The 24,859-nt window shown below is 40.6% G+C and overlaps 1 protein-coding gene across 8 annotated transcripts in view; it reads left to right on the plus strand.

Moving 5' to 3' along the window:
• PTPRG (protein tyrosine phosphatase receptor type G) overlaps positions 1–24,859 on the plus strand; it is a 717,838-nt gene that overhangs the window by 450,030 nt on the left and 242,949 nt on the right. For all 8 annotated transcript variants that reach the window (XM_020804984.3, XM_020804986.3, XM_020804985.3 and 5 more), the window contains exon 5: positions 16,581–16,676. In XM_020804984.3, coding sequence (XP_020660643.3) covers positions 16,581–16,676 — 96 coding nt within the window. The remainder of the gene's footprint in view (positions 1–16,580; positions 16,677–24,859) is intronic.

Below are 24,859 nucleotides of genomic sequence, written 5' to 3' on the forward strand. Positions count from 1 at the left end.
AATGTAAATTTCTAGTGAGGTAGTAACCACAACACAATAATTCACAGCTCTTGTGTGTTTGGAAATAGAAGACTTATTGCGGATTTCTGGTTGGTTTTGAATGATTTATAAGGATTTACTTATAGCACAGTGTTGCAATCTATGTTGTCATGGAAATTCTATTGAATTTATAGTTCTATTTATCCAAAACGATTTTCCAGACTTCATTTCATGGTGAATCATATGGTTGTTACTCTGAGTACAAAGCAATGGTGGGGCAGGAGGGAGAGTTTTGTGTTATGGAAAACAAAAACACGAAAGCCATTAATTTCATATGTAAATACAAATAAGTGTAACACACAGTGTTGAATCCAACTGCCCTGCCAAACAGCTGTTTTCTGAAAATCACAACTTATGTTTCTTTGCGTACTTTTGCATGAAAGCTCATTTATATGGAATCCACCAGGGTAGTTTTCTTGATATTAAAAAACCAATATAACATGGGAGAGTGGCACCATTTTGACATGAGTGGGTGGGTAAACCTGACTGCAGTTTCCCTGGAAATGTATCACCCACATGCCTGTACCTGCCTTGACTAGCATTTGCTCTTTCTTTATATGACAGAGTTTACCCCTGTCTTGTCTTCATGTTGACCCAGTTTTACTACAGATGAGTCAGATCATCTATGGCTTTTGAATTGTAAATTTACAACACAATATGTATCCCTTAATAGCTTATTAAATTTAACAGAAAGACACCATAGGTTTTGGGTACATTAATTTCAGCACACCCAAGAAGCTTTATATAATGCTATCTTCAACATCCAACAGATTTTTTATTCTTAATTCTCTTCCACTGAAGTCATTGGGACACCTCTGTTTCACTGTCACTGTCTGTGATATCACTTACACAACTTTGGATGGTTTTTCTAGTATTCTTTTAGAAGCTATTCTTTCTTACTAATGAATTTTATGAAGCAATTTTTTAAAAAAATAAATCTAAATATTTCCATCGCACATTACTTGGAAGGCCTTAGTCCACTGTAGCTCAGTACTACTCTGATTGGTAGCAACTCCCCAAACAAGGTCTTTTGTAGATTTCTCAGATCTTCTTAACTGGAGATTCCAGTGATTGGATTTTGAACCTTATTTATCCAAGGTGGGCCCTACCATTAGGCAGAGTGAGGCAGCTGCCTCAGGCAGCAAGTTCTGAATTTTATAAAAGAGAAACAAATTATTATGAGATCTAATTTGATGTTGTTGTCTTTTCTTATTACGAGGAACAGCAAAAGGTATATTTGGGATTTTTGGCCTCATGTGCCAAAACAACTTTCCCAGCTTTGGGTACTGTGCACCTCCACTGGCGTGGGTAGAGACAACTTTTGTGCTCCCTTTCAAATGGCAACATGGCCTTGACAGTCCCTCAGACCAAGCACCACCTTTTGTGCTTACCAGAAGGCTTGCACATGGCAGCGATCCAGCATTGCTGGCTTCTAGCTTAGTTTGATTCTGTGCATCTGTGTATTACTGGAGGTTCTCAGATACATGTGCAGTTCATTTGGGAAGCTAGCTTCAAGCAAAGTTGGGAGAAGTATATGAGCCTGCACTCTTGCATTGCTTCCAACTGAATTAGTGCCTCATTAACGAAATAAATGTTCAATTATTTTATTCCTGCAGGTGAGAATGAAACATTGCAAGGGTTTTCTCCTTGCTAGGCATGATTAAAAGCCCCCCCTTTTTTTTTTACTGTTTAGACATTTTGGTGCTTTTTTGCAAGTAAATTATAGAAGTCTGTTTTGTGAAGAAAATGTCGTGAGTTATAGAAAAAACTGCTGTGTTCTGCCCTGAAACTTGTATTTAAAGTAAAATGTAAGGTTTTGGAAACAAAATATGCATGTTCATGTAAAAATCTATTTGTTCATGTTTTACTACTACTGTTGACCGCACCAGTGAACGTGCATAATAATGTTGGTCTTTTCCTTCTCATAGGGAAGGACTTTGTGGAGGTTAACGTTACTTTTAGTATGTTATCAAAATAAGCAACTGGTAGTTCCCCCCCTTCCTTCTGAAAGTCCTGGTTATCCAGATTTTAGAAATGTATCACTAAGCCTGGTATCAAAGTTACGTCAGTCCAACCTAGTGTTAACTGTGAGGCCAAGATGCTTCAGAGTGCTTATCTTTGTGTAAAATTGTGGCCGAATACGTGGTTGCTCCATTAGCTCCTTACATTTATTTTCAAAATAGGATTCAGGTTGCAAAACCAGGCTGGCGTTTAATGCAGTATGATAAAATTCTGAATTCCCTAAATAGTTTTTGCCAGGCTTAAAACCTTACAAAGAAATTAGTTACATGGATATAGAGACTTTGCATACTGTTTGGTTCCAAGAAAGGGATTTCATACCCGGCAGCAAACAGTGGTTGAGAATAATTCCTTCCCGCACTGAAGCTGAGAGAGGTAATCATAATTAAAGATTAGTCCGTTCAATATTAGCTCCACTGAATCAGAGCAAATCATTCAGAGTACTTTCTTCAGCAGCCAGTACTTAGAGTTCGCCTTCTTTAGAGTTGTATGATTTTTGCCAGGTATCTTGGCTCTCCACATAAATCTGCTTAAGCTGGCTGGGTAGCTCAGCGGTTTAGGTATCTAGCTGTGGAGGCAGAGGTTGTGGGTTTGGTTCCCCAATGAGTCTGCAGGGAAAAGAGTCAACCTGGGTAGCCGTAGGCAATCTCTACAGTTCCAGGATTCCCCCAGAAGCAAGCAAGGGTGAACCATTTCTCCCAACCTGATTATAGGCTTTTGAAAAGTATCTTGCTTGTTGCAGTTGGATATAGGATAATGAAATTATTGGCAAGCCTTGTCCTATTGTACGGGATGGGTGCTAAATATCCTTGAATATATAACTATGTGATCACCATTAAAGCAACTGGAAATGCTTGAATAGAATATTACAAATGTAAAACATTGGCCCTTAAGCAGTGGCCCTTCCTACACTTACTCAAGGGGTGTTAAAATGCCCAACTTCCTTTAACCATTATGTCGAAAGATGCTGTGAAATTCATTTGGCATCCAAATATGCTGAACTTAAAAAATACATTTTTCTTCTATAGCTTGTTGTGAACAGAAACTTCATCATATTTTGATTTTAGTTTATTATGAATAAGAAATAAAGTATACCTTATTTGACTCCAATTAGGATTTTTATTTCTTTTTGAATAATGGAATTCAAGCAGTCTGACTTTGAAACAAATTGTTGCTAACTTCAATTTCAGTATATGAATGTTGTTCTTCGTGGGTGATTCACACCTGTGTGGAGCCTCATCGGAAAGTTCTAGAGCTTCTGAGGTAGCAAAAAAAACAAACCATCATTAGAATAAGGCTCCTTCCCCCTCATATAAGTACCTTGGCACCAAGGCTCCCCTTTCAGTTTTCTTTCAACTGCCGCGTTGAGAGCCTCATAGTTCTGCTTCTGTGAGTAAAAGAGAAAGAGAGTTTATTCTTGATTCCTTCCTGTTATCAATCTTTTTTCCTTTAAACTTTTAGATCAAATTCATTATCATCAGAGATTTTTTATTTTCTCCTTTGATCAGCCTATGGCCGCAGCACCCCCCCCAATCATAGTTTTTTCTCCTGAAATTATTTTCTCCTATTCATTGCCCCCTTGGATCCATTTAAACACTGTATGGTCTGTGATAATAAAATACCACTCTCTGACGGCCACGCCAAGTGTCTTTTTTGCTTCGGACACCAGACGTCGTCCTGCCAGCATTGTAAGAACTTCAAGCGCGGAATCTGCTGTTCTCGTTTATCCAGATTAAAACTCTGATTTCTTCAAGCATCTGTTACCATCCAATCACATCCAACATTGAAACATTTTCTTAAAGGTCTATCTCATATCTACCCAGATACCCACCCACCTTCTCCGCAGTGGTCACTAACGTTAGTACAGTGGTGCCTCACTTGACGAGGATAATTTGTTCCGTTCAAATTGCTGTTAATCGAAATCCTCGTCAAGCGAAATGAAAAAGCCTATTGAAATGCATTGAAAACCGGTTCAGTGCATTCCAATGGGCAAAATACCTCAGCATCGAGTGAAGAGCCTCCATAAGGTGGCCATTTTCTGGTGCCTGTAATGCGAAGAATCCATCCTAAAGCACAGCTGGCAGCCATTTTGAAACCTGACGATTAGCTGTTTTTGACCGTTGTTAAGCGAAAAAAGTCCATTCAGTAATCGTTTAGCGATCGCAATAGTGATCACAAAAAACTAATCGTCAAGCGATTTCCTCGTCTAACGAGGTAATTGTCAAGCGAGGCACTACTGTACTGCAACAACTTACTAAAACTCCTTTTGAACCTTTAGCTTCAACTGATTTACGGCTACTTATCTTTAAAGCAGTTTTCCTCGTTGCCATCACCGCAGCTCGACGAGCTAGTGATTTAGCAGCCTTACGTCATGACTATCCTTATTCACAGTTTTTTTCTGGACAAAGTCAAACTGTCCATGGATATTTCTTTCCTCCCCAAAGTTGTATCACAGTTCCATGTCTCTCAGTTGTTTATCTTTCCTTCCTTCTTCCTGTCACTATCCACAACTCAAGAAAGAATCCTCCATACTTTAGACGTTAGGCGAGCCCTTGCCTTTTACGTCCAACGCACCCAACCTTTCAGGCGTTCACCTTGACTTTTCATAAGTCACCAACCATCTACTAAAGGTCACCAGGAGACATCTCAAACTATAGATGGGCCGTTTCAACCATTCACCTCGCGTATCAGCTGGTACACAAACCAGTCCCGAAGGTGATTCGCCCTCACTCCACCAGAGTAGTGGTGACTACTACAGTATTCCTATATGGCGTACCTCTTCCAGACGTCTGCACCTCTGCCATCTGTCCACTTTCATCCGGCATTATAGACTTGATCTCCAGCAAAAGTCTGATGCGGCCTTTGGAATGGCTGTTCTAGACTCTACCTAGGCGTGACATCCTGTCTCCGGGTAAGACAGCTTTTTAGTCACCCAGAGGCCATGAAGAAGAAGGGCAGGTGATCCACCTTTAATTGTAGTTCTTCGAGTGGACCTCTGTGATTCACACATCCTGCCTGTCCTCCCCAGTGTCACACCATTCTGCTTAATTTAGCGGCAGTTGACACAACTGAAAGGGGAGCCTTGGCGTCAAGGTACTTATATGAGAGGGGGATGGGCCTTATTCTAATGTGTTTTTTGCTACCGCAGAAGCTCTAGAACTTTCCGATGAGGCTCCGCGCAGGTGCGGATCACCCAGGGTGTGACTCACAGAGGTCCACTCAAAGAACTGCAATTAAAAGTGGGTAACCTGTCATTTCCTGTTGCATTTCATCTTAAATTGAAAGTAGTCCAAAGCTGGAGGCTATTCATTTGTAAGAGATTTCTCAGAATCTTTGAGGTTTGAAATATGAAGGCAAAACAATTTATCCTCCAGCTCTGCCAGGCTAACATATTCTTCTAACTCAAAGCCTTTGTTAGAAGAAATCAAGGCGCAATTACATTGGAAAATACTTCACAGTTTGCTCCAGAATTGCCATGGATAAATTCAAGGTAATTTTCAATGATCGCACAACATAAAGGTCAATGCGAATCAGCCTGTCCTTCTTATTCTTTCTCTTCATACTGCCGCTGGGAGCTTCTCCTTTCTTTCTATCCACAGTGATTCGAATTGTGTTTTGCCTTTGTGAATGTTTGTTTTATTCTATAAAAGAACCAGTTTGTATAGTGTTCAGGTGACATATTAATCTAAGGTATGATGATGGGAACACCTCCCCCAGCAGTCTTTCTTCCCAGTAGCCCTGAATTATTTTGTTTATTTCTTTAAAACAAACTATTGAGTCTACTTTTAAATCATCTTATGATTACATTTTACAGTAGATCATCTCTTTACAGACAAAAAAAGAGAGATGCAAATCAATATAAAATTAAACCAGTCCTGACTAACTGCAGCAGACTACTAGTATTCCCATGGTATGGGTATATCTGTTTGTACCTGCATGGAGAACTTTGGAAAACTGTTCCTTTCCCCCTTCCACTGTGCAACCCTTTAACAGTCCCAGTACAGCTTGGCAGCAAACCACAAAAGGAGAAGCACAGTTCAGCAGGAGGCCAGTATCAAAGGAACGAGGGCCATGGATGTGTCAAGATGCGAAATTTTTGTATATAGAGTCTTGAAATAATTAAGGAGGCTTAGAAAAAGCTGCCCTGAAAACGAAAGTGCTTTTAAAATCGAAGCTTGAACAATAGTTTCCTAAAGTTATTGCAAAACAATCGACCAGCTTTCCAGCTATTTTATGATAACCTCACTTTGTACAATATTTTTCTTTCCATGGTTGACAGTGACAGTTGACCATGTTTTATAAATGATAACAAAATAGAAACAAAGAATGAAGAGTTTATAATTTGCACTCTCTGTAGCTACAGCCTTTCATGGATTGCTGCCTTGTCGTGGCGAAAGGGCTTGAGTAACTCAGAAAAGCTATGGGCTATGCCGTGCAGGGACACCCAAGACGGACAGGACATAGTGGAGAGTTCCGACTAAACGCAATCCACCTGGAGTAGGAACTGGCAATGCCACTCCAGTATCTTTGCCAAGAATGCCCCATGATCAGAAACAAAATGCTAAAAGATATGACGCTGGAAGATGGGACCCTCAGGTCGGAAGGCGTCCAACATGCTACTGAGGAAGAGTGGAGGACAAGAACAAGTAGCTCCAGAGCTAATGAAGTGTTTGGGCCAAAGCCGAAAGGACGCTCAGCTGTGGACGCGCCTGGAAGTGAAAGGAAAATCCAATGCTGCAAAGAAAAATACTGCATAGGAACCTGGAATGTAAGATCTATGAACCTTGGGAAGCTGGAGGTGGTCAAACAGGAGATGGCAAGAATAAACATCGACATCCTGGGCATCAGTGAACTAAAATGGACGGGAATGGGCAAATTCAATTCAGATGATTATCATATCTACTATTGTGGGCAAGAATCCCGTAGAAGGAATGGAGTGGCCCTCATAGTCAACAAAAGAGTGGGAAAAGCTGTAATGGGATACAATCTCAAAAATGATAGAATGATGTCAATACGAATCCAAGGCAGACCTTTCAACATCACAATAATCCAAGTTTATGCACCAACCACCACTGCTGAGGAGACTGAAACTGAACAGTTTTATGAAGATTTACAACACCTTCTAGAACTGACACCAAAGAAAGATGTTCTTCTCATTCTAGGGGACTTGAATGCTAAAGTAGGGAGTCAAGAGATAAAAGGAACAACAGGGAAGTTTGGCCTTGGAGTTCAGAACGAAGCAGGACAAAGGCTAATAGAGTTTTGTCAAGAGAATAAGCTGGTCATCACAAACACTCTTTTCCAACAACACAAGAGGCGACTCTATACATGGAAATCACCAGATGGGCAATATCGAAATCAAATTGATTATATTCTCTGCAGCCAAAGATGGAGAAGCTCTATACAGTCAGCAAAAACAAGACCTGGAGCTGACTGCGGCTCTGATCATCAGCTTCTCATAGCAAAATTCAAGCTTAGACTGAAGAGAGTAGGAAAAACCACTGGGCCACTCAGGTATAATCTAAACCAAATCCCCTATGAGTACACAGTGGAAGTAAAGAACAGATTTAAGGAACTCGATTTGGTGGACAGAGTGCCTGAAGAACTTTGGATAGAGGCTCGTAACATTGTCCAGGAGGCAGCAACAAAAACCATCCCAAAGAAAAGGAAATGCAAGAAAGCAAAATGGCTGTCCAACGAGGCCTTAGAAATAGCAGAGAGGAGAAGGGAAGCAAAATGCAAGGGAGATAGGGAAAGTTACAGAAAATTGAATGCAGACTTCCAAAGAATAGCAAGGAGAGACAAGAGGGCCTTCTTAAAAGAACAATGCAAAGAATTAGAGGAAAATAACAGAAAAGGAAAAACCAGAGATCTGTTCAGGAAAATTGGAGATATTAGAGGAACATTTCGCGCAAAGATGGACATGATAAAGGACAAAAATGGGAGGGACCTAACAGAAGCAGAAGACATCAAGAAGAGGTGGCAAGAATACACATAGGAATTATATCAGCAAGATGTGGATATCCCGGACAACCCAGACAACGTAGTTGCTGACCTTGAGCCAGACATCCTGGAGAGCGAAGTCAAGTGGGCCTTAGAAAGCCTGGCTAACAACAAGGCCAGTGGAGGTGATGGCATTGCAGTTGAACTATTTAAAATCTTGAAAGATGATGCTGTTAAGGTGCTACATTCAATATGCCAGCAAGTTTGGAAAACTCAACAGTGGCCAGAGGATTGGAATAGATCAGTCTACATCCCAATCCCAAAGAAAGGCAGTGCCAAAGAATGCTCCAACTACCGTACAATTGCACTCATTTCACACGCTAGCAAGGTTATGCTCAAAATCCTCCAAGGTAGGCTTCAGCAGTATATGGACCGAGAACTCCCAGAAGTACAAGCTGGATTCCGAAGGGGCAGAGGCACTCGAGACCAAATTGCTAACATGCGCTGGATTATGGAGAAAGCCAGAGAGTTCCAGAAAAATATCTACTTCTGCTTCATTGACTATGCGAAAGCCTTTGACTGTGTGGACCACAACAAACTATGGCAAGTTCTTAAAGAAATGGGAGTGCCTGACCACCTTATCTATCTACTGAGAAACCTATATGTGGGACAGGAAGCAACAGTTAGAACTGGATATGGAACAACTGATTGGTTCAAAATTGGGAAAGGAGTACGACAAGGCTGTATATTGTCCCCCAGCTTATTCAACTTATATGCAGAATACATCATGCGGAAGGCTGAACTGGAGGAATCCCAAGCCGGAATTAAGATTGCCGGAAGAAATATCAACAACCTCCGATATGCAGATGACACCACTCTGATGGCAGAAAGTGAGGAGGAATTAAAGAACCTTGTAATGAGGGTGAAAGAGGAGAGTGCAAAAAACGGTCTGAAACTCAACATCAAAAAAACTAAGATCATGGCCACTGGTCCCATCACCTCCTGGGAAATAGAAGGGGAAGATATGGAGGCAGTGACAGATTTTATTTTCCTGGGCTCCATGATCACTGCAGATGGAGACAGCAGCCCTGAAATTAAAAGACGCCTGCTTCTTGGGAGGAAAGCGATGACAAATCTTGACAGCATCTTGAAAAGCAGAGAAATCACCTTGCCAACAAAAGTCCGAATAGTCAAAGCTATGGTTTTTCCTGTCGTGATGTATGGAAGTGAGAGCTGGACCATAAAGAAAGCAGACCGCCGAAGAATTGATGCCTTTGAATTGTGGTGCTGGAGGAGGCTCTTGAGAATCCCCTGGACTGCAAGGAGAACAAACCTATCAATTCTAAAGGAAATCAACCCTGAGTGCTCACTGGAAGGACAGATCCTGAAGCTGAGGCTCCAGTACTTTGGCCATCTAATGAGAAGAAAAGACTCCCTGGAAAAGACCCTGATGTTGGGAAAGTGGGATGGCAAGAGGAGAAGGGGATGGCCAAGGATGAAATGGCTGGACAGTGTCTGTGAAGCAACCAACATGAATTTGACACAACTCTGGGAGGCAGTAGAAGATAGGAGGGCCTGGCGTGCTCTGGTCCATGGGGTCACGAAGAGTTGGACACGACTAAATGACTAAACAACGACGACGTAGCTACAGTATTCTGGTTTTCCAGGACTTTGATGCACCAGATGCTTTCTGTTACAAGCCTACATTTCTCCAGAGTTTGCAAGATAAGGATGTTTATCACCATAGTGTCAGCCTTCCAGATTCTGAGTTACAAGCCCTTAGAGTTACAGTAGATGCAAGAACAATAGAAATTTCTATTAAAATAGTTTGCTGGTGTTCCAGTTCACTGGAATTCCAGGTCATTTATAGTTAGAAGGGAAAGTAAAACAACAGAAGTAACTAGAAATATAGGGAAATAAGATACACAAATATCAGCATTCATCACAAGGGAACACAACACACTACACCACACACACCAGATACCAACAACAATCATAGCGAATTTTCCTCCATAAATTGAAATTGGTTGGGTTGGGTGTGCACTGAGAATAACATTCATGTGTGCGTCTAGATATGCTAAAGACTAATATATTTTGTTTTGATAGATTTTTAATATTTCTTTGATGTTTTAAGATTTGTATTTTCTGTTTTTCACTGTGAGTTTTTAGGCTATAAGCTTTTACATTTTTTAAATTGTGTTACTGCCATTTTGAAAGGTAATTATAACATGATTTAGGTTCTGCTTACAATTTAGGTTTCGTTTTTGAAAGTACTTTTGTTTGCAGCTTCTCATAATTATAAGACTTTGGGGTAGCCGTCACACCTGTAGCTTTTCATAGATTGCAAGAATGGATTTATGTTTAACTATGAGAATGTTTTCAATACATTTTAATTTGTTAGTTTTTGAAGTATTTTTGTGAATATGGAATATAGAACATGGAAGCAACATAGAAATAGCAAGTTACCTATGTGGCATATTATCTGTAATGACCAGTGACCATCTTCCCTCTAGTGACCAGTTCTGGTGATTATATTGTGGAAATTCATATTTCTGGGTTTTTTTTAATGTAATATTTTTAATATTTTCAGGGAATGAGTGAAATCACGGATATTGATCCCATGGATATGAGGGTCCTGCTGTATTTATTTAGATACTACATTTATAGCCACCTGTTTTCTGATGAGTTGAAGGTTGCAGACTGAGTTCATCTGTCCATTTTATCCTCACAGCAAAATTATGCTGTAATTCAGACTGGGAAAGGAATGACTGTCCCAGCAAGCTTCATGACTGAATGGGGGTTTCAGCTTAGGCTGGCCAATTTCTTGTCCTACATTCAAACTACAACACATCTCTGTTTCTCTCCATTTCTTCCAAAGAGTGGTAAGTCAGTTCTGTGGCACTTAGGGGACCTGTCGTTCATTCTATTCCCAGGGGAACGTTCTCCCCTGAAGTCCTGCTATAATAGCACGTTTTGGCCACACCATTTTGACTATCTGGCAATTTTGTCAAGATGGTGACTGAAATGAAGCAGACATCTGCTTTGCATTGTTATCTACCTATGTAAGAAAAAAAAATGCTAAGCACGTTTATTAAAAATGGAGTCAAATTAAATTGAAACACAACAAGTGAAATGTTATGAAATAGCAATACCTGAAGAAGAGTCCTGACATTTCTGGGGGAAAAAATATTAGGAATGGATGTTTTGATAGTTTAAGTTCATTGAACATGGTTGTCCTCTAATGGGAAGATTCTAGTGGAATGTTGATAAAGCCTAGCCAAGAAAACAGACAGCTATCCTGTATGGCACTACTTTCAGGAGGTTGAAGTAGACTCTGACTCCTGTCTCCATCAAGAGTCTTGTAAGGATAAGGGCCATGGTGGATTTTGAACTTCTGAATGGAAACCTGCCTTGCATTTGGAAGTCAAAGCATTGCAGTCAACTCAGACAAATAGTGGAAGTATGCCCAAAATCTGTTGACATTAGTTTTTTGTTGGCTAATTGTGGCTAATTAATGAGATGCTGGGATGTATCTTGGTTGGGCATACTCAAGCACATAGCCAAGATGCATCCCAGTGCCTTAACAATTAGTTACAATCAGCTATAAGAAGTTACACAAACTATACAAATGCCAAACTATACAAATTCTGATAATAGTCTTATAAGCTAAGAGGGGAGTGTCACACACACCCAGTTCCCCTGTTTGTTTTTCTACACACCCAGGTTCACTTTCGGGCATGACATGTACTTTTCACCCGTTTTCACTGCCACCAGAGGATATGTTCCTCTCTGTACCAAATATGACTATTAGATCAGTGTTGTCCTGATAGATAGGGGGCAAGGATGAGGTTCTGATATAACATATTCGAAGTACTGGCTTTACAATTTAAGACAACACATGCTATTTGATTCACATGTACTTACACAAGTAATCATACCTTGTACCTGTAATTGAAATATAATTTCACTATTTCCTTACTATAATTATCTGTACCTTATACGCATTTTGTATCGTCAATGCATTTTTTGGTATCTTCCTTTCATCTCAAAGTAGTACTCCTGACCCCTCCCGTTTGGCGCTCACAGAAACATTCCTACACAGCTTTGTGAGAACCAGCCCCCCTTCAAGGCCAGAATAACTCCTTTTTCACAGTGTTTCAAGCCAGCAAAGAATGTAACATAGATGGCTCATAGTCCGTCATTGGCATAGTTGGAGATAAACTGCACAATGGTTCACACATTCACAAACTTGGCAGCCACTAACCCTGGGATGCATTTTGAATATTTTTCCTCACATCTACCACGGCCAATGGGGTGACCCAAACAGGCACACATAGGGTTCAGGAGACCAATAGGGGGATGCTGTGCTTTATTGTCCTTTGTATAAATTGCTTTTACCCATTAATGAGGGGGCTCGTTCCTTTTTTAGGAACAACGCCCAATCATATGTATGTTTGAATAAAATTGGCTTATACATAGACTGATTGATGCACTATTTTTATCTGTTATTCCCTGCTGGAGAAATAAAAAACCTAAAATTGGGTGCTAACAGTCAATATAACAATGTTTATTTATGGGTTTGTATGTAAACCATATAAAGAAAAATGATGGATGGTCTTTTATTATTCATTCAATAAACGTTGCTTTTGTTACATTTATGTTTGCTTATGTAGATTCACTTTAATTAAGGTATTTATATATTCAACTATTTATTTATTTATTAGCACTTTTAACTCTTTCCAATCTTAAGCACATAAACTTTCCAAGGCTTATCCTATTCCTAACTTTTCAATCTCTTTCTCTATCTCTCTTATTACTCTCCTCTCTAACACAACCACGGCCCTAACTGCCTAAACTGTCAATAACTGTCTTTCTTTCTCCTTTTATTCTTTTGGTTCCGCCCCTCCTGTCATGTCATAGGCTCTCTCACCAGAGCTCTGACTTGACTGACAGGAGTGTTCTGAGAGCTGTCCATCACAGGGAGTTTAATAGGAAAGACTATAGCTCGATGTTGGAGTACATGCTCTGCATGTAGATGGTCCAAGATTCCATCTCTTACTCATGAAACCCCAATGAACATTCCTTTCTTCTAGAGGCATCCCAGACTGTGCAGACAAAATAGATCTGGGTGGAACAATAATCTAGTTGTTTCAGTACAATGCAGCTTCTTATGGTCTGTGAAAGTTTAAAATAAGAGATGAGCACAAACCTCAGTTTGGAGGTTCATGTCCAAGGCTTGAAAAATTCACTCATCCACTCCTCTGGGTTGAGTGAAAAAATGCTGCTTGATGAGCCATAGCTTCTTCCCTCCCTCCTTGCCTCCTTATCCTCAGTCCGTCTCTCTCTCTCTCTCTGATCCTGTAGTCCTTCCCTCCCCCTTCCCATTGCAAAAAGAAAAACAGTCCTCTTCTCACGAGAAGAACGTTTGAGCGGCACATAGATATATAGCTCTGCAGGAGAATGTAGAGTAGTCCCATGCTGGAGAATATGGAGATTCCCTGCTCCCAATTTCAACTGAACGACCTGGCTCCTTAAGAGGCCGGTGCTTTTGCTTTCAGTTTTATTTTTGCTGAAGACATTCAAAAGGAAGGCATTCAAAATAAGAGCTTCATGAACCTACAGGCACACAGGTAATAAGGTAAAGGTAAAGGTTCCCCTTGGCAATTTTTGTCCAGTCGTGTTCGACTCTAGGGGGCGGTGCTCATCCCCGTTTCCAAACCATAGAGCCAGCGTTTTGTCTGAAGACAATCTTCCGTGGTCACATGGCCAGTGCGACTTAGACACGGAACGCTGTTACCTTCCCACCGAGGTGGTCCCTATTTATCTACTTGCATTTGCATGCTTTCGAACTGCTAGGTTGGCGGGAGCTTTATTACACGGGTAATAAAGCAACCCAAATCTGAGGGTATATTTATTTTGGGTTTGTATGCATTGTTTTGTAGAAAGTGCCTAGTTTAAATTTAAATTTAAACATAAATTGCAAGGCTATAGTCCAGTCGTGCTGACTGGTGACGTTTTTGACTGACTGGTGAGACATTCTAATTTTTCAAGCCCTGTTCATGCCGGTTCATACGTACAGCACCACAGGGGCTGCACATTCCCTTCCTCTGCTTTCCCGGCCAATGGCCCGCTCACCAGTTGTAGCATCTTCCTCTCCTCTTCAGCTCTTCGACCAGACCCCAGCAGGAGTACGGGTTTGCCCGTCCTGCCTCCTTGTCTGAGTGGGTGATCAGCCAGAGAGATGGGGCAGGGAAACCCATGCTCCTGCCAGAGACTGGTTGAACTGCTAAAGAGGAGGAGGAGAGGAGTGCGCCCTGACTGATGGGTGGGGGATCCACCTGGGGAGGTGGGGGAAGGGAACGTGCAGCACCCATGGTGCTGTGTACAAACCAGCACGAACCTATGAACCAAGGTTCATGTCTACGTATCTCTGCTTATGATAAGGTAAAGGTAAAGGTTCCCCTTTACAATTTTTTGTCCAGTCGTGTTTGACTCTAGGGGGCGGTGCTCATCCCCGTTTCCAAGCCATAGAGCCAGCGTTTGTCCGAAGACAATCTCCCGTGGTCCCATGGCCAGTGCGACTTAGACACGGACTTATGATACCAAACAAGAAAACTCCCCAGTCTACTGATTGCCTATCTAGTGTATCTGTCCATTACTGTGTTTTCTGTTCTCTGCTTCAAACTAACATAATTGTTCTTGTGTAAAATGCCAGTATATGTGATGGTTTCTGTTCAAAACACCAGAAGAGTAAGAACAGAAAGGAAGACCTCCTGTGTAGGTAAGAAATGATACTGAACCGCAGGTATTGCTACCTCTCCAAGGATCTGTAAGGATGGCAGCCGCCAATGCACAGGTGTTGGTTATATAGCACAGAAGGCCATCCACATGTTGCTGCCTCGGTGGATGGCCCTGATTTGCAACACATTTCTGTTAATAAATCAGGACGACTCCTGCAGGAGAGCAGATGGAATAAAGCTGTTCCCTGATAGCTTTCAGATTTGCGTAAGCAATACATCATGATAGCTCATTAATGTGGCTCCATGACAACTGTTCTGCCTAAGTTCAATTTTGCTCAAAAGACACTGTGTCTTCTGATACTTGTGTCTCTGCATACACGAGAGACATCATATGGAAGGCAAATGTGTGATGCTTAACTTGGGGATCCTAATGTACTTGTAAGGACTGCCATAGTTACAACTGTAAATGTTATTTGAAAAGCTATAGAATGTTACTTTGGTAATTTCTGTTTTATTCATGGAAGCTAAGAATCTACAGCCCAAGGCACAACACTTACAAACCACAAGTTTGGCAGAGGGACGATATTCTGTGTCTGTCTCCCGAACCCAGGGATTTTTTTTGATTTAGAGGTAAAGACAAGTAAGGGAGGTTATTGAAAGCCAGCATGCATAGTGGGTAAAGTGTGTGACTAAGGAGGACTCTCCTTATGTTCTTAAATATTCCAATCAGAATAAACTGTATTTAGAAGTCATTTAGAAAGCGATTTCTGTTGATCGAAATAGTATTGTACAGATAAGGAGAGGCCTAAGAAATGTCAGGAAAGTCCCCTATATGTTAGGGCAAGCCAGAAGCTTTTCATGAAATACATGGACTTTTTTTTTTAGTAGCGCTACATTTATTTATTTTTATTTATTTATTTATTCAATTTATATGCCGCCCACACTACCCAGAGGTCTCATGAACTGAAGCAGTATATAATGTTGGGGAAGACTCCGTAAGCATATTTGTACTTGGAAAAGAAGAGACTGGATAACTTAGTGGTTTAAGTATCTGGCTGCAGAGTCAAAGGTTGGGAGTTTGATTCCCCACTTTGCCTCGTACAAGTAGAGCTAGACTATGTGGCCTTGGGCAAGCTGCACAGCTCCAGGATGCCCTGATAAGAAGGGGATGATAAACTATTATTGAATATTCTCTACCTGGAAAACCATGAGGTCAGAATTTAATTGATAGTACATGATTATGATTATTATTACTAAGAAGAGTCCCCCCTTTAAAATGGGAAGGCATCGATCTGCCATATATGGTAGCATTGTTCAACTATCAACTGTGTTAATGAACATAACTGAATATAGAAATGTGGATTGGAATTTTGTTCACCTTGGCAGTTTGGGGATCAAACTGTGGGCAGGGGCACGTCCTTCTGAAATGGTAGGGAGAGTTGTCTTTTCTTCTCTGTCCCCGTGTTTGTTACTAGAATTGACAGTGGAAACGTGACCCTACCGTGATCCTTATACTAGTGCCGTGGATTCATGTAATCTGACTGTTGCAGTTCAGCTGAGAGTTCTATATATTTATCATGATGAATAAACTTTACAGCATCCAGTGTGAAACAGATTTCACTGTTCTTTTGGCCATATAATCCTTTGAGCCCTGCAAAGGCAGTTGAAGCCAAGGGAGAGAAGAAAATAAAATTGAGAGATCTTCCTCCTTGCAAGCTCTGGGTTAGCCGGAGGCTTAATTTTAAATCTCCCAGTGCCATAGAAAACATGTCATTCCATGCCCCATTCCGGCCTCCCTTTCTCAATAGTATCTTTTCCTTCTTTTTGTCTTTTAAACAGATGCAGATTTATTTCTATAATCCTGATGACTTCGACAGCTTTGGGACAGCAGTGCAAGAGAAAAGAATAATAGGAGCCATGGCTGTCTTCTTTCAAGTAAGTTACTTGAGTGACCCAGAAGTTCTGAAGGCAAGAGGTGGAAAAGTCTTCTCTCTTTCTGTCCTAAATTTTTTCAGTGTTATTGTTGTTGTTGTTGTTAACTGAATTGTGTTTGGCTTAATGGATGCATCTGTTTTCTCATTCACACCTGTCTAAATGAAGAATATTTCATATTGTCTGTTGTGTGATTTAAAATGTAAATAAGTGTGTTTAGAAACATAATGGAAATCTTTGCATGAATTATTCTGATTTTTATAGCTGCCTGACTGGTGCACAGATTGAAGAATGCATTTATCATAGAACTTACCTTGCTGTTGAAGCATGTTGCTCAGGTTCTTGGAATATTAACGGGCCGGTTAGGCTGGAGGAAGACTTTAAATTCAGATGCAACTTGCCAGCATATTAATCAATGTCGTCAGTCAGCTTTCCTGTCCTTCCTCCTCCCTTCTCCTTTTTTTTCTGCAGCAGCATCTTATTATAAATTGTCATGGTAACTAAATTTCTCAAGGAAACCAGGCTTTCCAATTCATTGAATTTATGGAGCCCCTTCTTAAAAGATGCTTTCTTGCCAGGATCTGAGTGTTCAGTTAGCTCATTTACAGGTTCAGCACATCTGAGGACTTGTGGTGCTTTGCAGGGGCCAGTGCTTATGATGGCTGACAGGTCAAGTCAAATTGAAGTGATGTTCAACGTCTTTGTCTCATTAGACTGGAGAGATGAGCAAAGGATAAATTGAGGTGAAAGTGATGGTCCAACCTTATTCCAGCAGTCTGCTGCAAGTACACATACACAGAAGCTGTACCTTTCAGTGAAGCAAATCTCAAAGGAACCTGAAACGCTGGTTTCCGGTTCCTTTGAGATTTGCTTCACTGAAATACCTCTTGGTTCTTTCATTTTTATGGGTATTCTATCCCGTTTTAAGACTTAACACTGAGAAAAAAAAGTAGTGATAAAATAACATAAAAACATGTTGTCATTGCCAAAGTAATTACTAGACATTCTTGGAATTTGTTGGACAGGTGTATTCCATTGGTATGAAACAGTACAACACATGTCTTCTTAGGGCTGAAAGATGTTTAACTGCAATGTTTGGGCCTCAAATGCAGGATTTGATTTATTGTTGTTTTTCTTGCTGATAGTCACAGAGCAACAGTGGTTGTAGGCTGTTCAGTTGTTTCTGGCTCATGATGAACTAATGGCCTCCAAAAGGTCTTGTCATCAACAGTACAACTCATGTCTTTATCAATAATCAGTTTTACAACAGATTGTATTCTTTTCCTATTCTACCTTCAATGTCTACAGCAGTTGAGGGGTACAGGGCCTTTAAATGTTGACCCCTGCTTCAGTCTAAGTAGGATAGTTTCCCCATGATGGCAATTGGCAAAAACAGCAATGGCAACCTTGCATTGAAGGCCAGAACCACATAGCAAAGGTAAAATATAGTTTGGCCCTCTGTGATATATTTATTTTGACCATGCTAGAGACTGCAGTGTTAAAAAGGAGGAAAAAGGCCTTCCCCCCCCCCCAAGGACTATCAAGGAAAAGCTACATGGGGAGTTGTATGTCTGTAGATTTGGTTTTATGCTAAAAGAAAAAGCATTTATCATTTTTGCAGCCAGGGCATTCTTTTATACATGCTTGCTTTCTTTGGCTGGGAAGGCTGACCTGACCTACACTCGATGTTCGGTTTCAGTCTAGTTCTCTATTAATTTCAGCCAGATTCTATTAAAAAAAATAAACCACTTGACATTAAACTGAGAGTTTTAACCACTGGGAACATAATTGGTTGAATTAATTTGGTCACGGAAAGAAGGAAGGGCAAAATATGCTAGACTGTATCTGCATCTGTGCTTTCTGTCTGTAGGCATTTACATGAAACTTTTACTTTGACAATGTTAGTGAAGGGACACAAGTTGAGAATCCCTGATCCATAATCCAAACAATACATGGGAAGAAAATATACTGGATTCAGACTTTTCTTTTTATTTGCACTGTTGTACTTGTATCGTTTCTGGCTAATGTGAACTTCTCCATGGATTGCAAAGGAGCTGCTGGGCTTTCGTGCCCTTCCAGCTCCACTCCCTTTACACTGAACCTGCTCACCCACCCCCTCCGCTTTTGGAGACTGAAGTGTATTCTTCCACATCGTCGTTCTGTTTTATTCAAGTTTTTAAACGTCAAATGGAAAGTAAACTTGCAGTATAATTAAAGTGGCCAATGTTGAGTTTCAAATATTACAAAGCACTGAGCATCAGGCTGAGTATCAGAATGTTTTTTTTTTTCTCGAGTTCCTCTAGGGCTATTTCTATGCTCCATTTGGCTTCCATTGTGGTTGTAATCTCTGCTGCATATTACATGCTGCAGTATCTCACAGAGTGGCAACCAGCGAACCGTGTCTTAGGAAGGCCTCATGAAATAAAAGGTTTCTCCCTAAGCTGTGAAAGGTTGAATACTCTTCTGTTAACCTTTACAGGAATATTCTTAATATTACTGATGTTTCTCTATAATCTCTGATAGGGCTGTTTTAAAGTAATATATACACGCATACACTTTTTAAGTGTTCTTTTTTTTGAATATGAAAAGCTGTCTTTAGAATCATTTATTAAAGTCTCCTGGAACAAAGAGCAACATCTAATTCAATAGAAATGTTCTAGTTGAAAGAGGCCCAAGATTTCTCCGGCTTCTCCTGCATACCTCAGATGGTTTCCCCAGCTTCTGTCCCAAATTGAAAGCTAGCACGGCTTGCTAACAGTCGGACTTACTAAGGTTTGCCTGATACGGTACGTTCCCCCACCCAGACTCTTTTTAATCTAGCAGGAAATGATTTCAGCATGTTCTTTTCCAAAGCAGGCGCAGCTGTGATGACACAAAACAAATTCCAAACCCCATGGTAGGGTGCTACCTTCCTTAAGCCCACCAAAAAAAGCACTACAGTCTGGAAACTTCCATAATTACACTTTTTTTTTTAAATCAGGGAAGATGCTAGAAAAGTAAGGTGAGAGTGAGAGTGGGATAGTGGAAAGGCTCGGTCGTAATTTGTGTGATATCTTGAGTTATAATGGAGGAAGAAAAATACACAGATGGTCTATTGGGGCTCATTAGATGATACAGGTCAGTTATGTTTCTCTCAAAATAGCCTGTAAATTTTGCTTTGTACTTCGTTTAACAGGGCAGTGAGGCCAGCATTAAAAATCTTTTGTGTGGTACACCATTTACCATCTGAATTTCATAATATGCTGTTTTGAAATAACTTGTGAAAGAGTTGCCTGCTTATGTTCCAGTTTGTATCCATTTCACCTTCGGTCTATCGATGTGTCTGATCTCTTCCCCAAATACCTGAAGAAGTCGCCAAAAGAGGAGAGGAAGGAGAGTGTTACATCCTTTTTCCTCAGAAGAGGATCATCTGAGAGGACATGCAGATCACTGGATTGCTGCGGTTACCCCAGATTCTTAATGTTTTCATGTGTGCTCTATTTCCACATAAAGATCATCATTCTCAGGATTCAGGGCCTAAGTCTGTATATATGTCTATTACATACAGATCCATTTTTCTCAATTGGACTTAAATCGCAACTAAGTTTGTCTGGATCTTGGCCTAAGGCTGCAGCCCACTCCTTTTAACCAGGAATTCCTCTGAACATCCCATGCTTGAAGTGTGTAGATTGGTTTGTACCTTATCTCAGTAATACTAACCACAGCACTGTTGTGTAAGTTTATGCCACCCGTATAGCGAGGCTGGAGGTGAAGATGAGAGAAGGATGGCATGTTCAAATTCCACATAGCGAAAATCTATTTGAGGCAGAAATTAAAGCCAAGAACTTCCTGACCCAATTCTTTTTCTACCACTCCAAACTCTAATAATGTCCCCAAATTTTCTTTTTTTATAGTTAGATATTATATTAGGGGAAAGTTACACTGTACTGTATAATTAGTAGTGACACTTTTAATAATGAAGAACCCTCATTTTTGCCTAGTTTAATAATTCATCTGCAGACATGTAAAAGTTTTCTTAGCAAAGTTCATTAGGTTTCAAGAACAGTTGCAAAGAACCAGTACAGTGGGCCTTAAATGGAGCAACTGAAAGCTGTTATAACATATCTTGTTTCCTCCTGTTCTTTATGTTCATCATAACAGATGCTATGGAACAGACATTTTTCTCAGTATATAATGCAACACAGAAACTCTTAGATGTATGTTCAAAATACAAACATGTTTGTGTATAAGAGCATTTTAAGGAAAATGTTACTGATATCATAGAATCATAGAATAATAGAGAGGGAAGGGGCATATAAGGCCATTGAGTCCAACCCCCTGCTCAATGCAGGAATCTAAATAAAAGTGTATCTGACAGATAGTTGACCAACTGCTTTGACAGTTAGGAAGCTTTTCCCGATACTTAAACAAAATCTGGATTCCTGTAAATTGAGCCCACTATTATGTGTCTTGGACTCTGGGATGATCAAGAACAAACTCTGCCCCTCCTCTATATGACTACCTTTCAAGTATTTGAAAAGAGCTATCATATCTCCCTTCAGTCTTCTTTTCTGAAAGCTAAACAGGCCCAACTCTTTCCATCTTTTCTCATAGGGCTTGGTTTCCAGTTCCCGGATCTTCCTTGGAATTTGCTCTGGTTTGTTGCCATCTTTCTTAAAGAGTGATGTCCAGAACTGGACACAGAATTCTAGATGAGGCCTAACCAGTACTGAATAGAGGGAAACAAGTACTTCACAGAATTTGGATACTATACTTCTGTTAATACAACCTAAAATTGCATTTACCTTTTTTTTGAGCTACATCCCACTGTTGCCTCTTATTCGATTTGTGATTGCCATCAATTTCAAGATCCTTCTCTCTTGTAGTATTACTGGGCCAAGTAATCACCCATCATGTAACTGTGTGTTTAATCCTGCCTCTCCCCCCCCCCCATGTAGAAGTTTGCATTATTCCTACTAAATTTCAGTCTGTTCTTTTTCAGCCCACTGTATGAACATATCAAAAAAAATTTTGAGTTTTGTTTCTGTCTTCCATGACATTAGCTATTCTACCTAATTTTGTGCATCCACAAACCTCATAGCATTCCCTGCACCCCCTCATCCAAGTCGTTAATAAAAATGTTGAACAGTACCATGTCCAAGACTGAGGCTTATGGAAACCCACAAGTTGGAGAAGGAGCCATTGATAAGCACTCTCAGAGTAAAATTCTGTAACCAATTGTATATGCACCTAACAGATAATCGCCCCAGCTCAGACTTAGTTATTTTGCTAATGAGAATATCGTGGGGCACTTTCTCAAAGGCTTTGCTGAAGTCAAGGATATATTATGCCCAGAGCATTCCTACCTTCTACCAGGGAAGTTACCTGATCGAAAAATGATATAAGATCAGTTAGTTTGCAGGATTTGTTATTGGCAAGCCCATGTTGGCTTCTGTTGATTACTGCATTGCTTTAAATATGCTTGCAGATGGGCCACTTTATAATCTGCTACAGAATGTTCTCTGGGATTGATGTTAGGCTATCTGGTTTGTAGTTCCCATATTCCTCCTTTTTGAAGGTAGTGACAATGTTAGCCCTTCTTTGATCTTCCAGTACTTCCTTCAATGCTTAACTACTTGTCTGTACTCTTCCTTTGTGGTCTGACCTTCCTTTCAATTCCTGTCTGTGTCTTTCCTTATTGTTAGGTCCTCTCTGAGCTTTTTGTGAAGACACATTGGTGTTTTTTTTTGGGGGGGGGGGATCTTCCACCTTTCTTCTTCTTGAAACTGTTTGTCATTGTGCCTTTAGAATTTTCTTTTTTAGAAAATCCAACTCCTTTGGGATTTCTTGTTCTGTTAGTTAGGATCTCCTGCCATGGGGCCCTATCATTGTTTTGAGTTCATTAAAATTGACTTCACTATGTACTCCCTATGTACTCTTCATCTTCTCTTATAGCCTTAAGCAAAACCACTCACTGCTCCGATTCTCTCAATTTTTCTTTTACCAGTTTTCACTTACTGCTTCTGTATGTTGTGTTGTTCTCAGCCAGGAAGACAAACATTGCACACACTTTTTATGTCACCATCACAGAAGTGCCTCTTCCCTATATAGTCTCTACAGTAGAGACTATAGAATTTCTTCTGTTTGTCGATGAGTGGCCTTTGCTTGTCTTTTCTGCCTTGAAGGATGCTGGGAAAGTCCAGTAATATATAACCCTCTGCATTTGTTTCTTTCTCTGATTCATCTTCTTTCGTCTCTTCTTCCACTAGACCCATTCCTTACTACTAAGGTAAAGATTCCCCTTGGCATTTAGTCCAGTTGTGTCTGACTCTAGGACGCGGTGCTCCTCCCTGTCTCCAAGCCATAGAGCCAGCATTTGTCTGTAGACAGTTTCTGTGGTCACGTGGCCAGCGTGACTAGACACAGAATGCCGTTACCTTCCCACCATGGTGGTACCTATTTATCTACTCACATTTACATGCCTTTGAACTGCTAGGTTGGCAGGAGCTGGGACAAACAATGGGAGCTCACTCCGTCACGTGGATTCAATCTTACGACTGCTGGTCTTCTGACCCTGCAGCACAGAGGCTTCTGAGGTTTAACCCGCAGTGCCACCACGTCCCTCCTTACTACTAAACCCATGAGCCTCATGGCACAGTGGTTAAACCACTGTACTGCAGCCAAAACTGTGCTCATGACCTGGGGTTCAATCCCAGGTAGCAGCTCAAGGTTGACTCAGCCTTCTATCCGAGGTCGGTAAAATGAGTACCCAGCTCGCTGGGGGGGGGGGGGGAATGTGTAGCCTGCATAATTAATTTGTAAACTGCCCAGAGAGTGCTTGAAGCGCTATGGGGCAGTATATAAGCAGCACGCTTTGCTTTGCTTTGCTTTACTGCTTTGCTTTATTCCTGTTTCCTTGTTCCCTGGGGTCCATTTCAGTTTTGCTTAAAAAAAAAAAACCTTCCTTCTACCTTTCAACCCTGAACAGTTCTGTTACAATGTGGAATCACTAGTTAGAAGAATAAGGTAGAGTGGTGATAGGAAGTTCTCCTTCACATGTTCTGGGAAGACTTTTCCCTATCAGTAGAGAGACTGATAAGCAAACAGTATTGAGAAATATAATAAAACAACTCATATTTTCCAGTTTCAATTTCTTCTTCCAATTTGTTCTTTTAAAGAGCTCTTGCACCAACGACCGAACTATGTTTAGAAGCCAAGGGAAATTTAAATATTTGGGGGTTCTCCCATTCACAGAGGACAGTGGCCCCAGTGCTAGCAGTGCAGTATATTTAATCTGGGTTTTAAGGGAACTATCCAAGGTTCTGAACTGAAATTTTGTAATACACTTCAGCACTTCAATATATCCTCTAGGCTGAGCTAAAATCCAAACTGGCATCACTGCCTCACTGGCAATGGAGCCTAGAGTCACCAGTGAAAACTTCTGAGGAGCAAATTCTTAGCAAATAAATTCTACTATAATTGGAAGTGTGTCTGTCCTCTGGATAGTGACTGTGTGGTCTTCTGTGGTAGACTCTGTTTAGAAATGTTGCTTTTATGATCTCTCTATATAGTTGACCTGATGAAGGAAGAAAATTGCAAGGTTAAACAGAATGAAATAGCATATGTCCATAGGAAGTGTAACTTGCACATTTAGGAGGGGCAGTTCTGTAAAAATAGCTCTATAGGGACCATCAGTTTCGTTTGCTAAGGTTAAAATAATAATGATGATGTGCTATCAGTTATTACTTATGGTAATCCTTTTCAAGGTTTTCTAGGTACATAATAGTCAGAAGTGGTTACCATTCCCCTCTTCTTGGAGTGACCTGGGATTGTGCAACTTGCCACACAGGCTGGCTCTTCTGGGATGCACAGTGGGAAATGGAAATCTCAGGCTTCAACCTACATTCTTCTATTGCTTCAAAATGCATTTTCATAAAGAACAAAATTGAAGTGTTTTTAATTATCATAATCTTAGCTGCAGAACTGGAAGGACCCTGTAGATCATCAAGTCCAGCTCCTACCAAGGAAGCATAATGGGGAATCAAACTCCCGACCTCTGGTTTCACAACCAGATACCTAAACCACTGAGCTATCCAAATTAACTTGGTAATGTACATGAATCAGACATCTCTATGATGCATTTAAGAGTATGTTGATGTTCCTATCACATCTTTGATATGATATACCACAGAAATTTTAGTAGAGTT

This window comes from Pogona vitticeps, chromosome 2, assembly GCF_051106095.1.
Source record: "Pogona vitticeps strain Pit_001003342236 chromosome 2, PviZW2.1, whole genome shotgun sequence".
Lineage (NCBI taxonomy): Eukaryota > Metazoa > Chordata > Lepidosauria > Squamata > Agamidae > Pogona > Pogona vitticeps.